This window comes from Erpetoichthys calabaricus, chromosome 3, assembly GCF_900747795.2.
Source record: "Erpetoichthys calabaricus chromosome 3, fErpCal1.3, whole genome shotgun sequence".
NCBI classification, from domain to species: Eukaryota; Metazoa; Chordata; class Cladistia; order Polypteriformes; family Polypteridae; genus Erpetoichthys; species Erpetoichthys calabaricus.
The window spans coordinates 29,880,882-29,894,631 of NC_041396.2; the positions used below are offsets into that span (position 1 = coordinate 29,880,882).

At 42.2% G+C, this 13,750-nt stretch overlaps 1 protein-coding gene across 2 annotated transcripts in view; it reads left to right on the forward strand.

Annotated features, from left to right (window-relative positions):
* LOC114647865 (chemokine-like protein TAFA-5) overlaps positions 1-10,180 on the forward strand; it is an 87,030-nt gene extending 76,850 nt beyond the window's left edge. For both annotated transcript variants that reach the window (XM_028796536.2, XM_028796537.2), the window contains one exon: positions 9,065-10,180. Coding sequence is in view for 1 of the 2 variants with exons in the window: in XM_028796537.2 (XP_028652370.1) it covers positions 9,065-9,073 (9 nt within the window). In the remaining variant the exon portion in view is untranslated. The remainder of the gene's footprint in view (positions 1-9,064) is intronic.
* The last annotated feature ends 3,570 nt before the right edge of the window (positions 10,181-13,750 follow it).

Sequence of the window (13,750 nt, forward strand, 5' to 3'; positions counted from 1 at the left end):
CAATATTATATGAATTAATTAATTTTGTTATTCCTATATTGTGTTTGTTAATATAGCTTTGTTTTGTAAATAAACATGATGATTCGATAAACTAATCTACTGTATATCATTTTTAAAATAGCTATTCTGTTTTCCGTCTTTTCTCTTATCTGTCACAGCCTCGGCCCGACCCCGATGGATAATCAAAGTTTTACTGTATTATTTTTGCTTTTTAGAGTTTTAAAATTGCCTCCAAAATAAATTTTAATGCCAGTTTCATGAGCACAGGGATAGATAGATTGGGCGGTGATCTCCAAGGGCCATCCAGTCTCATAAAGATGAAAGGTGTAAAAAAGTTTAATGTGACTCACGACATCCGTGTCTCAGACAGGAGTGAAACGTTTCGGTTTCGGTATTACCCCATCTCCTTTTAAATTTGCAGACCAGAAGAGATTAAGTTTGACTCTGGGTTCTCAGGGGGGATAGCAGTTGGCATCACTCGGTCTCGTAGAGTTGAAAGGTCGAGGTGACCTAGGGGAACACAGGATGATAGATCCTGAGATGGGACTGAAGCTTTCCAGTGTCACCCAGTCTTATTTAAAGTTAAAAGATTTGAGGTGACTCAGGGTGACAAAGAGGGTCAGTAGCTGTGGTGGGTTTGGGGGCACAGGCAGGTAACTCCACAGTCTCCTTTGGGCTGCTTATAGCTGACATGAACTCTATGACACTTGTTGGCATCCTGGCTCAACCTCAGCTTGATTGCTTTGGAACATTTCACCCCATAGCACTTCCAGGACACAGAGTATAAATTTTGTTAATGGTGGTATTTGATGCATTGTTGGTAATAAGAAGGCTATTGCACCCTCTAGTGAGTATTGTGCAACCTTGGGGATGGTATTTGAGATGTATCCCTAGAAATCTCACTTTTTTAAAAAGCTACCTGGTGGTGGTGGTGGGCTCTCATAGAATCTCACCCCTGAGATCCTCCTGTGTCACCAGACACCAATGTCTAGACATGTGCTTACCCTTCTTATGCCATTTGCACCCAGAACTCCTTCTTTTACAACACAACAAGCAAAGATTGATTTTTCCAAGATATAAAGAGAAAACGGCATAAATCACTAGCAATTACAGTGAATGGGCGGCTGGGAGAGGGCTTCATAAATATTTATTTGCACCGCTTCAAATTTATGAAATTCTGTTCTGATTTACAAAATCATATTTAAGTCTATTAAAGATTCATATGAACAGTTTAGAATGTCAAATTTACAAATTTGCAGCATGAATCATTTATGTAAAAATAGACAAGATACATATTTCTGCCAAGTTTCCCAATCTAAAACATAAATATTCTTTAGCCGTATCATGAGCTTCCCTAATTGTTGTTGTGTCCGAAATGAATGTGGAGCTCAAGCATGCCATACGTGAGGGGGTGGACAGTGGCCCAGTCTTGACCCAGTATGCCAGGGGGCTGCAGAGGCACATTATACTCCCACAGTTTCACACCAGAACTGTAGATGGTGGTACTGTGCAAAGTCCTACTATTGGGCATCCTCTTGCGTGTAAAGGCTGGTGGCATGTGGAGCAGCACGGAGGACCTCCTAAAGTGAAGAGGCAGAAGAAATAAGATGTGAGGGCAGAAGGTTCCACCTGGTTCTCACACCGTGGGATTTTCTAGTGTCACCCATAATGAAAATTCTTACTGTGCTGTGACGGTGGCCTTCTAGTATCCCAGTCTCTCTGGTAGACTCAGAGGTGAGATGTAGCTGGGCTAAAAAAATATCCCACCTAAAAAATATTTCTTACTTTATATATAAACGTCTACACGTGGAAGTGTGTGTGTGTCTGCCTGTCTGGCCCGGAAGTGAGAGGTGGAGTTGGGGTAAGGGCTCCCCCTCCGAGGATACACAAGCGAGGCGAGCGCATTGGCAAAACAAAACCTCCTAGGAGAGAGATGCCCAGAGTTGTTCCTTTCAATTACCTGACATCACTACATTTCAATTTTTTTTCTGACGATTTACATCAGAATAGTTTCTACGACAACCGGGCTTTTTACAGCACGGGCTTACACAGCTAATTTCTAATATTGTACTTACCCAATGTTGTTTATATTGATGCCCCAAAAAAAGTTTGATCTCATGTTTTCATGCAGAATTGAGATAACAAAGACTCTGACAGAAAAGGCCTCTATGGTGACCAATGATGGACAACAGCAAACAATATCAAAACTGTTCATGAAGAAATCTCACATTACTCAAGTCATAAAATGTCCAGTCGTATGCTCACAACGTCCGAAACACATGCCTTTTTACTAAAGTATTTTACCACCAACACGTCAGAAGTGGTCATCCAACCAGAAGCTAAGCATGTTTAGGCCCAGCCAGCATTTGGATGGGTGACTATCTAGGAAAGCTTGGGTTGCTGCTGGAAGAGGGGTAGGTGAGTAAGGGGCGCACTTACCCTCTGGTTTGAAAGTGGATCCCAATGCCCCAGTCCAGTGATGAGGATACTGTGCTGTAAATATGGCAGTATCCTTTGGATGAGATGTAAAATCGAAATCCTGACTCTCTGTGGTCATGAAAGATCCTTGGGCATCTTTCAAAAAGAGTAGGGTGGTTGAGTTGCCCACTTTGGCCTAGTCATTCTGGATCCCTAACCATCCTCTGTCCCTAATTGGCTAACTATCACCCCTCACCCCTTCACCACCTAATAGCCAATGTGTGGTGAGCATACTGGCACCCTGAAAATGGATCCCAATGCCCCCATGCAGTGATGGGGATACTGTTCTGAAAAGATGGTGCAGTGCTCCAGATGAAATGTAAAACCGAGGTCCTGGCTCCCTGTGGTCATTAAAGATCTCTGGGCGTCCTTTGTAAAGAATAGGGGGTTATCCAATGAAATCCAAATCATATTATGTGTTATCATCTACTGTTAAATTCTACTCTGTACTTCTAAAATTTTTATTTTTATACTGTATTGAGGATTTGTTCTGTTCTGTGAATTATACTGTATTGTATTGACCCCCTTCTTTTTGACACCCACTGCATGCCCAACTTACCTGGACAGGGGTCTCCCTTTGAACTGCCTTTCCCAAGGTTTCTTCCATTTTTTCCCTACTAGGTTTTTTTGGGAGTTTTTTCTTGTCTTCTTAGAGAGTCAAAGCTGGGGGGCTGTCAAGAAGCAGGGCCTGTTAAAGTCCATTGCGGCACTTCTTGTGTGATTTTGGGCTATACAAAAATAAATTGTATTGTACTACATTGTATCCCGATGTCCTGGCTAAATTTCCCACTATGGCCTGGTCATTTTGGCCCCCTAAACATCCTCTGTCCCTAATTGGCTATCACCCCTCACTCCTTCACCACCCAACAGCCAATGTGTGGTGAGCGTACTGGCACCCTGTGGTCTGAAAGTGGATCCCAATACCCCCATGCACTGATGGAGGTACTGTTCTGAAAAGATGGTGCAGTCCTTCAGATGAGACGTGAAACTGAGGTCATGACTCTCTGTGGTCATTAAAGATCTCTGGGCATCATTGGTAAAGAGTAGGAGGTATCCCAATGTCCTGGCAAAATTACCCACTATGGCCTGGTCATTTTGGCCCCCTAAACATCCCCTGTCTCTAATTGGCTATCTCTCTCACCAATTCACCACCTAACAGCTTATGTGAGGGTAGCATACTGGTGCAAAAATGGCTGCCATCGCATCATCCAGGTGAGTGCTACACATTGGTGGTGGTTGAAATGGCTCCCTACTTACTGTGTAAAGTGCTTTGAGTACTGAGAAAAGCTCCATATAAATGAAATAAATTATTATTACTATTACTGTTATTATTTAACCTATTAATGGAAAGCACTCCCAACAGCAACAGATTTTCACATAAGGGATGCAACATAAGAGCCTGTTATAGAAATCATTTTTCATATGCAGCTTCAGAGGCTAACTAAGCGCCATTCCTTAGCGTGTGTTTCAGTATAAAACCTCAAAGGCTAGGTGACTCACTTAATGTGTGTGAACATTTAAGTCAAAGCCCAACTCCAACCTGCAGGGAAAAACTTGGAGGTTGGTGTCAGAACTGGCACTCCAGCCACCATACAGTATAAAACCTCACACTGGTCCACCCCATCTGAACTTGTGTGGTGCTGAGGTGTCACCCGTTGCATGGCTGCACTCAGGCCCTAATTTGGGATCCTGAGTTGGTTTGTCGTGTGGGGGGTGGTGCGGCAATGCGCTGTATCAGCTTGTGCTCCTAACCTCTCTCTCTCTCTAACTATTAAGGAATTCTCACCAAACAGGAATTTTCAGACTATGAACCTCAGAGGATGAGTTCTGATGCGTGTCCTCAGTAAAAGAGGCTTTATACCGTCTTGGCAGTAATTACAATCATAGCGGGCAGATCACCAGCACAATAGCAAACTGAAAATTGTATACAGTGACAGAATCAAGAATACTGGAAATGCACAGACATGATTTCAGGAAGTCAGAGGTACTTATCTTCCTCTTGTACTTTTGGATCTTTTCTTTAAATATTCCAAGAACCTGAAACAAGTCAGAAATCAAAGCCCACCCAAATGGAACAATACATGACCGTACAACACTTCAAAAGAGTTACCGCCTGTCCCATTTGCTCCTGAAAAATACAAGAAGAGGTGAAACGGACCAGCATTTTGCATGTCATAAAACCCACAGCTTTTCCCCAAATAAAAGCTTACCTACGATCTGCTTTGTTGATATGCATAGTGTGATAAAATATCAGGCAGCAGACTGGAAAAGGTTTGAGGAAAGCCACCCTATATACTGAAAAATCACAAAAATACGAAGCAGAGTGTTCATGCATGCAGCTTGAGAGTTGAGCACAGTCTGATGAATTAAATGTGCTAATTCCACTCAATGTTGTATTGTGGGTATAGTCCTCTTCTTCTTCCTCTTCTTCTTTCGGCTGCTCCCATTAGGGGTTGCCACAGCGGATCATCCAAAATTGTTGTCCGCATATTGATCTGGCAAAATTTGACACCTGATGCCCTTCCTGATGTTACCCTCCCCATTTATCCGGGCTTGGGACCAGCACGAAGAAACATCCCCTGTGGCTGGTACAACTTGTATTTGGTTTTCCTGAGAATGTAATATAATAAAAGCAAAATGGCTGCAGTTGTATTGCCACGCTGAAAGTGGAAAGGAACTTTGAAGAGTGCTCAAAACAAATCCATAATACACAGAAATAAAAACAGATGGCATGTGGGGATTTCAAAACTGTTACTTTGTTCTGCATTGCACTGAGGTGAAAGGAGTGTGAGGATTGTGACTATTCTCTAAGTGATCTTCAGTGAGGGAACTTCCTAAATTTCATATTTTTATCCTAAGTTCTCGGTTATGACATGAAAGTGTAAAGTGATATTGTATATCAGCGATACATATATTGGCAAAAAATATTAGGCTTTTAATCTGATTTTTAAAGTTTACATTCATTCCAATAAAAAGACCACAAAGTTAAAAAAGTTAACAGCTGAACTGGCTAACAAGCTGAGACTGCTCTATATAAATATGGTATATATAAGGAGGAAGAGGAGGAGTCAGGACAACCAGAACAGGAACTGATGTGGTAGGAAAAGGAATTCTGGGTAGCAGAAATGATGTCATCAGGGTTTGCCAGAAGTGATGTCAGCAGTGGGGTGGGATCAATGGCGATGTCACTGTGAGTCCTCAGCTGCTCTGCAGGGGAATAAGAGGAGAGAGGGTCAGGTGAGAGCGCCAAGCCTCCGGTCTGGCTGACAGATACTACAAGTTGAGTCTGTAAACTGTTCCCCATGCGCAACTCTGTGACAATAGTTATAGAAAGATTTTTGAAAGATATAATAACGGAAATACACCCTTCTGAAAACCCCCCAGATGTACATATGTAGATATAACGCATGTCATAGAAACTCTTAAATGAATTCCGTTGAACTATGAAGACATAAAACTGGTGGAACGTCCCTTTGATTGACTGCTGAAGGACTTTCAACAGCCAGTTCTCACAAGATAAAAGGCCCTCTTTCTTTCCTGGAGACAAACAGCAGCTTATTGTTGATACAAATGTAATGTCCTTGTGCCCCATGCTCCAGTTTCCTTCTGAAATTTCACAGCAATCTCCCCATTTTTAGGCCCTTGTGGGCCACAGCCTGCAGGTAGCAGATTGGAGAATGGATGACTTGGGGTGAACCTCATGTGGGTAGCGTAGTGTAGGCCCTGGCCTGCTTTTGTGGCCTTATTTTGGAGGCCTTTATACCCTTCAGCTGTGTTTGGAACTTTTAATCCTAATAGAAAAACATTTTTGACACATTATTTTAAAAAATCAACTTTTAGAACACTTGGGTTGTCAATACAAATGCTTGACAGAGAATATGTTGTCACACGCGTGCGATTGGGAGGCAGCTAAAGGGCCTGAATAATAGTAGTACCATGCCAGACCAGGGGGAGGTGAGCTGCACTGACCTTCTCTCTCAATCCTCTGCAGACTATCCACGGGAATTCCAATTTGCTTCCAGCGCCTATGATGATGTCATTTCCAGCACAGGCGCTTATGATGATGTTACTTTCGGTACAGGTGCCTATGATGATGGCGCTTCTGGTACTGGTGCCCATAGACATAAAATTACTAGACACCTCATGACCAGCAGCATCGTACGTCAACGTCACCACCATATTGCGAGTGGCACTGCTGTAGCGTGAAGTAATGGATAAAGATGCCTCATGCATGTGCTGGTTGGGCTTGTACAAACTACTGTACGCTCCAAACCAGATCACAGGGATTACATTTCATAGGTAAAGCTGAACAATTGTTTTGGTTATATTTGGCAATTAGAAAATCCCGTTTTATAATCTTAACTTTAGCTACGTCAGGCTAAGCTAGCAAAGCTATGCATTTATGTGCTCAAGTGAGCCTCCAAAAGTATTTAGTCACTAACTATGTAGATTGTTGTTAGCTGTTAACATTTCTCAAACTTTGAAAGTTTCCCAAAGAAATCCACCTCAGGAAGCAGTGGTAGGTAGCCCTTAGACAGGATTTTGAGAAAGCTGTCCTGTGATGTGTGCCCTGCTAGTTTGGTAACAGATGCTATACCGGCATCACATGATCAAAGCTACCACTTGCTCACATTAAAAACCAAAGGAGGTTTGATGATTCCTTCTGAGGGTCCAGTCAAGGTGGTCAAAGTAGCTGAGCGTGTTATCTGACAGTCGACATTAGGACAAGCTGTCAGTGTATCTTTGATCAGTCAGTTTGTTTGGGCTGAGATTGGTTCAGATGATGTGTTTATTCTCAAGGAGCACATCGAGGAAACACAGTTTGAAATTGACAACCATCATTTTATGCTTATGTCTTTAGTTGTGTCTGTCTTCCACAAACTAAGGCTGCACCATATTGCCAGACTGAATACTCTCAAATTACAGAGTGGCAACACACGGAAAAAGCTATGGCAGACGGTTCTGTTTCATGGATTTTATATCCTATCCTGTATATATTTAAGTAACTACATTGTGTGTGAGTGTGTGTGTGTGTGTGTGTGTGTGTGTGTGTGCGTGTGTGTGTGTGTGTGTGTGTGTGTGTGTGTGTGTGTGTGTGTGTGTGTGTGAGAGAGAGAGAGAGATTGAGAGAGGAATGAGTGAAATGTTTTCAGAAATTATTAAGCCAATTTGTATACAATAAAATTGTTTATTTTTGTCATTGAGTGGATCATTTCACTGTTAAAAGAAAGACAAAGATAACTGGCAGTAACAGTGCAAAATTCACAATTGGTATGTCAGTTTGAAAAGATAAGTTTAGAGGGTAGTTTTAAAATGTGTTATTGAATCAAACTGACTTATATGATTGGGAAGAGAATTCCAGAGTTGATGAGCACTATGAGAGACGCTCGAGCTCTCACAGAACTGAGTTTGATGTGCGGTACAGAAAGTCGAGCTGCAGATGAGGATCTGAGTGAGCGAGAGGAGTGTAAGTCTGTAGGAGATCAGTGACACAGTGGGGAGCTTTAAATGTTCAGAGCAGGATTGTGTATTGTATGCTGTAGTCAACAGGGAGCCAGTGAAGTAGAGAGAGAATAGGTGTAATATGTTCAGTGGATTTAGAACAGCAGGTTATTATCCTGGCAGCAGAATTTTGAAGAAGTTATAAGCGATGGATAAGTTTTTGTGGGATGCCAGACAGAATAGCATTACAGTAATCTATACAGTGAGGTGACTAGGACATTAACCAATACATCAGTACTTTGTTGGGTAAGAACAGGACAAAGTCTAGAAATGTTTCAGAGATGGAAGAAGGCAGTCCGAGAAATGTTACTTATAAGGGATGAATTATTGAATAATAATAATAATTATTATTATTATTATTTAATAATTGCCATTATTAGTGTATAAATGGATATAAATAATTGCATTTAAAAGATTCGCCAAAATCTGTTGTATGAAAACGATACTGTTTTAAACATTATTGTTTTTTCATCAGAAAACCCGTTTTCCACATTTACCTATATTAGTTTAAATGGCACTTTTGCCACTCGCAATATGGTGGATCTATATATGTCTATGCTGGTGCCTATGATGACATCATTTCCGGTCCCGGCGCCATTGATGATGGCATGTCTGGTCCCTGATGATGTCACTGCTGGTTCCAGTCCTAATGATGTAACGTCCTGCCTCGGCCTTTAAAGCCCCCATATTTCTCATCAAGTCAGTTCTGTGTTGGGTTTAAACCTGTCAAGAACTCAATACGATTTACCCATTTGCAGCCAGGGCACAATGTACAGCATGGGTGGCTGCCCCATACCTTTTTGACATCTTTGGACTATTCTTGTGACAATGTGTATGTATCTTTTAAATTTCAGAGAACAGTGATGACTGTCAAGGGTATCTTTGCAGGGCACTGCATACATGGTTTCATACCATGAATAGTTCATTAAAGATCACAAAGGAACAAAGCTCTGGACAATAAATTAAATGGGCCCCAAACCCGAAAACACTGAGCTTCCAATGTGAAATTAGGAATAAAGTGAAGTATAAAGATAAACCCGAATGCATTAAGAGTTACACTCCTGACCACCTCTTCTCTCCACAGGTTTCCTGACCGCACGAAGACAGATGGAGGCACTCATCACACACAGCATCACATCTTCACACACCTGAATCCTGAATCTTGACCGCATGGGAAGGACTTCATCTGGCTGGAGCTCAGGCCCCATCACAGTCCCACTGTTCAATGCTTTGGACGGAGGCAGCAGTGGAATGGACCTGCCCAGCTCTGCCCAGTGGAGGAATCACTGAGGAAGCTCAGTTTATGCAGACTGTGGAGCAATGAATGGTCAGCAAGTCTGAGTTGCTCACAAGAGCACCCCCTCCTGGTTTGTTGTGGACTGAGTTGGCTGCACGCACCACGCTGGCACAAAGAAAGACATTCAGTTGGGCTGAAGAACTGAACATTTTTTCTGAAGCAGATGCAGCTATTACTCTTCAATGGGGGGGTGGGTGCACATTTTGAGGGGCTGGTGACCTGGAGAGCGGCTTTTATGTGGTGCATGGCTACGAGAAACTTTTTGTTTGTTTGTATGTTTTTTTTTTATTGACATTGTCACCTGCTCAGAATGTGTGGTGTTCAGCTGGGGTTGGGGGGATACTGGCCACTTCTTCTTTCTGATCATTGGCCAGCTTTCCATTGTACCTGGCAGGCCTCTGAACTGGGTTGGCAGACTTTTTTGGGGTGGGAGGTTTCCCCAGTTCCCCAGTTCTCCAGTGTAGGAGCAGGCTGATAACATGGTATACCAAGATGAGGGTGATCTGAAGCACCATTTTAAACCCTGTGCGCAAACAAAGTGATGGTGGTTGTGCCCAAGTAACAAGCACATGAGACCAAAGTTGTGCCCAAGGGGTAGGTAAAATGTCAACACTGCCTCTTTACTCGAGTGTCAAATGTTGAGGTCGAGACAATGGATGTGAAAGTGTGAATGGGTCCCACCATCAGCCTTAATGCCAATCTCACCAGCCTCCTGCTTAGTCCTACGTCAGAACTTGCTGACCTGTTTGCTTCAATTCCAGTCTCCTAACAGAAGATGGCCTGCAATTCCGGGAGAGTATATGCATCTACTCTGCTCTTAATTAATGAGCACAGAAAGGTCTGATGGTGGGCAGGCACTTATACCTTGGAAACATTGACCACAAAATAATGATTAAAACAAAACCAATGAATCTTGCCGCTCTGCTAGTGGGTGCATTGCTTATTGTGGAGCCTCCAGACCTTCACACCGTGGCATTGCCCAAGCGCCTGCACTGGCAGTATTCACCTTGACCTCTGTACTCGGGTAACGGCTTCTTCATCTGTCTTCTTCAAAAAGGACTTTCTTTGTTGTGCCAGTTGCCTTCATGGGTCCTCTCTGGGTTTTGCAGAGTTTCCAGCAGTGATATTAGTAGTACCAACTCATTCTGTTCAACCGACTTTATTAAATGGACATTTACAAAATCCCGGCATCGTAGAATGTGTGCGTTATTAGACAAATGGGTAAGTGTCCCATCTTTGTGCACTCCGTCTCCACTCCATGATCTGATTCTCCCATAACATGGATTAGGAGTGGATAATAAACTGGCTGATCTGTTGTCCCTGGAAGAAATTCATCTTACGGTATGAATTTTGGAAAATTGCAAACACATTTAAACATACTACATGTTCATATAAATCTGTACATTCAAATGGAAATGGGATATGTGACTCTGTGGTTGTGCATTTGTATCTTAAAGGTAATGTGGACCTGTATGTGAACCGTGTGTACTAAGTAGTGATGGGCACTTTATAGGCAAGTCGATGCAAAAAGGAAGGGAGGAAAGGAAAAGTGCAGTGTTTTTATTATAGCAAGACTCACAAAACTCAAAACGGCTTTAATTGAGTTTGTATTCGCATTTTTGTGAGAAATCCAGGACAGATTTTAACAATCTCTTCATCTATTCCGGGATTTTCTTACCTAATGAGTGCAACTGTGATGCTAGTCTCTTACTAAAATGCATATGGAAAAAGTTAAAATGTTTTTAATGTCTTCCCGCTATGCCACTATTTTGCCCAAGTCACATCAACTGTTGTTATGGTAAATTACCCACAAGCCCCTGAGAGGATGTGACACATGACATTGTGGGTGCGACCATATAAAGATTGGTACATTCAGTTTCAAACTCTCCAAGTATTTGGATATAAACACTGTTACTGTTAGGGTATTTATGTTATATTCAAAACTCTTTTTGGTTACCGAACATTCATTCTGGCATTAGGGTCTTTGATTTCTGCATAGCTTTTTAAAACTTGATGATCATGCGGCTTGATTTTACGGTTATGACTTTGGCTTCTCTTCTGAAATTGCTTTCTTCTTCTTATCCCTTTATTCTAAAAACTTCTATGTCTTTTTGTGTCACAACAACAGGGGCAAAGGCTTCTAAACTCAAGAAAGGGAGAGAGGAATCATTAAAACCCCTGGCCCCAAATCTCCAAAAAATGTTTAAAAAGTTGATTAACACAGAATTCAGAAAACAAGACGTAAATCAAAGAGACAAGCAATAATTTAATAAGGAAAGCCTAAAAGCAAAGAAGCCAAAGTCCATGATATACGTAACAAAGACAAAAATCTGAGTCAAAGAACTGAAGAAACCACATAGTGATAAAAAGCACTCACTACAAATGGTAAAGAAAGAAGAGCCAAACAACAGAAGTGAACTGGAAGGCCACAGCTCTAACACTGAGGCTTACTCAGACCAGGGGGTCAGCCCCACAGCAGCAGCGTCAGGGGGCCCCGTCCCCTTAGGCTGAATATATAAAGCACACAGAACAAAGACACACTTGACATAATAACCACAATAATAATTCATTAAATGTAACATAACTAATAATCTAAAGTAACAACCAGGGGGTCAGCCCCACAGCTGCATCCCCGTCCCCTTAGGCTTCTTATACAGTATATAAACGTCAATGTGTGGAAGTCCGTGTGTTTGTCTGTCTGGCCTGAATTGCAAGGCTACAGCATGAATCTCAAATAAAGCGACTCTCTGTCGCTAATTAAAACCGCTGAGAAAAGAGAAACTCGCTTAGCCACTAATACACAAGCGAGGTGAGCAGATCGGCAAAACAAAACCTCCGAAGAGAGAGAAACTCACTTAGCCACTAATAGACAACATAGGCGAGCACATTGGCAAAACGAAACCACAGAGGAAAGAGAACCTGGCTTAGTCGCTGATGCACAACCGATGCGATTGATTGATTGAAGTGACAAAATCCATGGTTTTTAGGAGCCCAGGCTTTTTACAGCAGGGGCTTACACAGCTAGTAATATATAAAGATCATAGAACAAATACACAATTGACATAATAACCACAATCATAATTCATTAAATGTAACTTAACTGATAATCTAAAATAACAGCCAGGGGGTCAGCCCAATAGCTGCTGCGTCAGGATGCCCCGTCCCCTTGGGCTTCTTATATATATAGCTGCTAGTCATAAAATTAGAATATCATGACAAAGTTGATTTATTTCAGTAATTCCATTCAAAAAGTGAAACTTGTATATTAGATTCCTTCATTACATACAAACTGATGTATTTCAAATGTTTATTTCTTTTAATGTTGATGATTATAGCTGACAACTAATGAAAGTCCCAAATTCAGTATCTCAGAAAATTAGAATATCAATTAAGACCAATGCAAAAAAAGGATTTTTAGAAATGCTGGCCAACTGAAAGGTATGAACATGAAAAGTATGAGCATGTACAGCACTCAATATTTAGTTGGGGCTCCTTTGGCCTGGATTACTGCAGCAGTGCGGCGTGGCATGGAGTCGATCAGTCTGTGGTACTGCTCAGGTGTTATGAGAGCCCATGTTGCTCTGATAGTGGCCTTCAGCTCTTCTGAATTGTTGGGTCTGGCGTATTGCATCTTCCTCTTCACAATACCCCAAAGAAAATCTATGGGGTTAAGGTCAGGCGAGTTTGCTGGCCAATCAAGAACAGGGATACTATGGTCCTTAAACCAGGTACTGGTAGCTTTGGCACTGTGTGCAGGTGCCAGGTCCTGTTGGAAAATGAAATCTGCATCTCCATAAAGTTCGTCAGCAGCAGGAAGCATGAAGTGCTCTAAAACTTCCTGGTAGACGGCTGCGTTGACCTTGGACCTCAGAAAACACAATGGACCAACACCAGCAGATGACATGGCACCCCAAACCATCACTGACTGTGGAAACTTTACACTGGACCTCACGCAACATGGATTCTGTGCCTCTTCTCTCTTCCTCCAGACTCTGGGACCTTGATTTCCAAAGGAAATGCAAAATTTACTTTCATCAGAGAACATAACTTTGGACCACTCAGCAGCAGTCCAGTCCTTTTTGTCTTTAGCCCAGGCGAGACGCTTCTGACGCTGTCTCTTGTTCAAGAGTGGCTTGACACAAGGAATGTGACAGCTGAAACCCATGTCTTGCATACGTCTGTGCTGGTGGTTCTTGAAGCACTGACTCCAGCTGCAGTCCACTCTTTGTGAATCTCCCCCACATTTTTGAATGGGTTTTGTTTCACAATCCTCTCCAGGGTTACGTTTATCCCTATTGCTTGTACACTTGTTTCTACCCCATCTTGTCCTTCCCTTCTCCTCTCCATTAATGTGCTTGGACACAGAGCTCTGTGAACAGCCAGCCTCTTTAGCAATGACCTTTTGTGTCTTGCCCTCCTTGTGCAAGGTGTCAATGGTCGTCTTTTGGACAACTGTCAAGTCAGCAGTCTTCC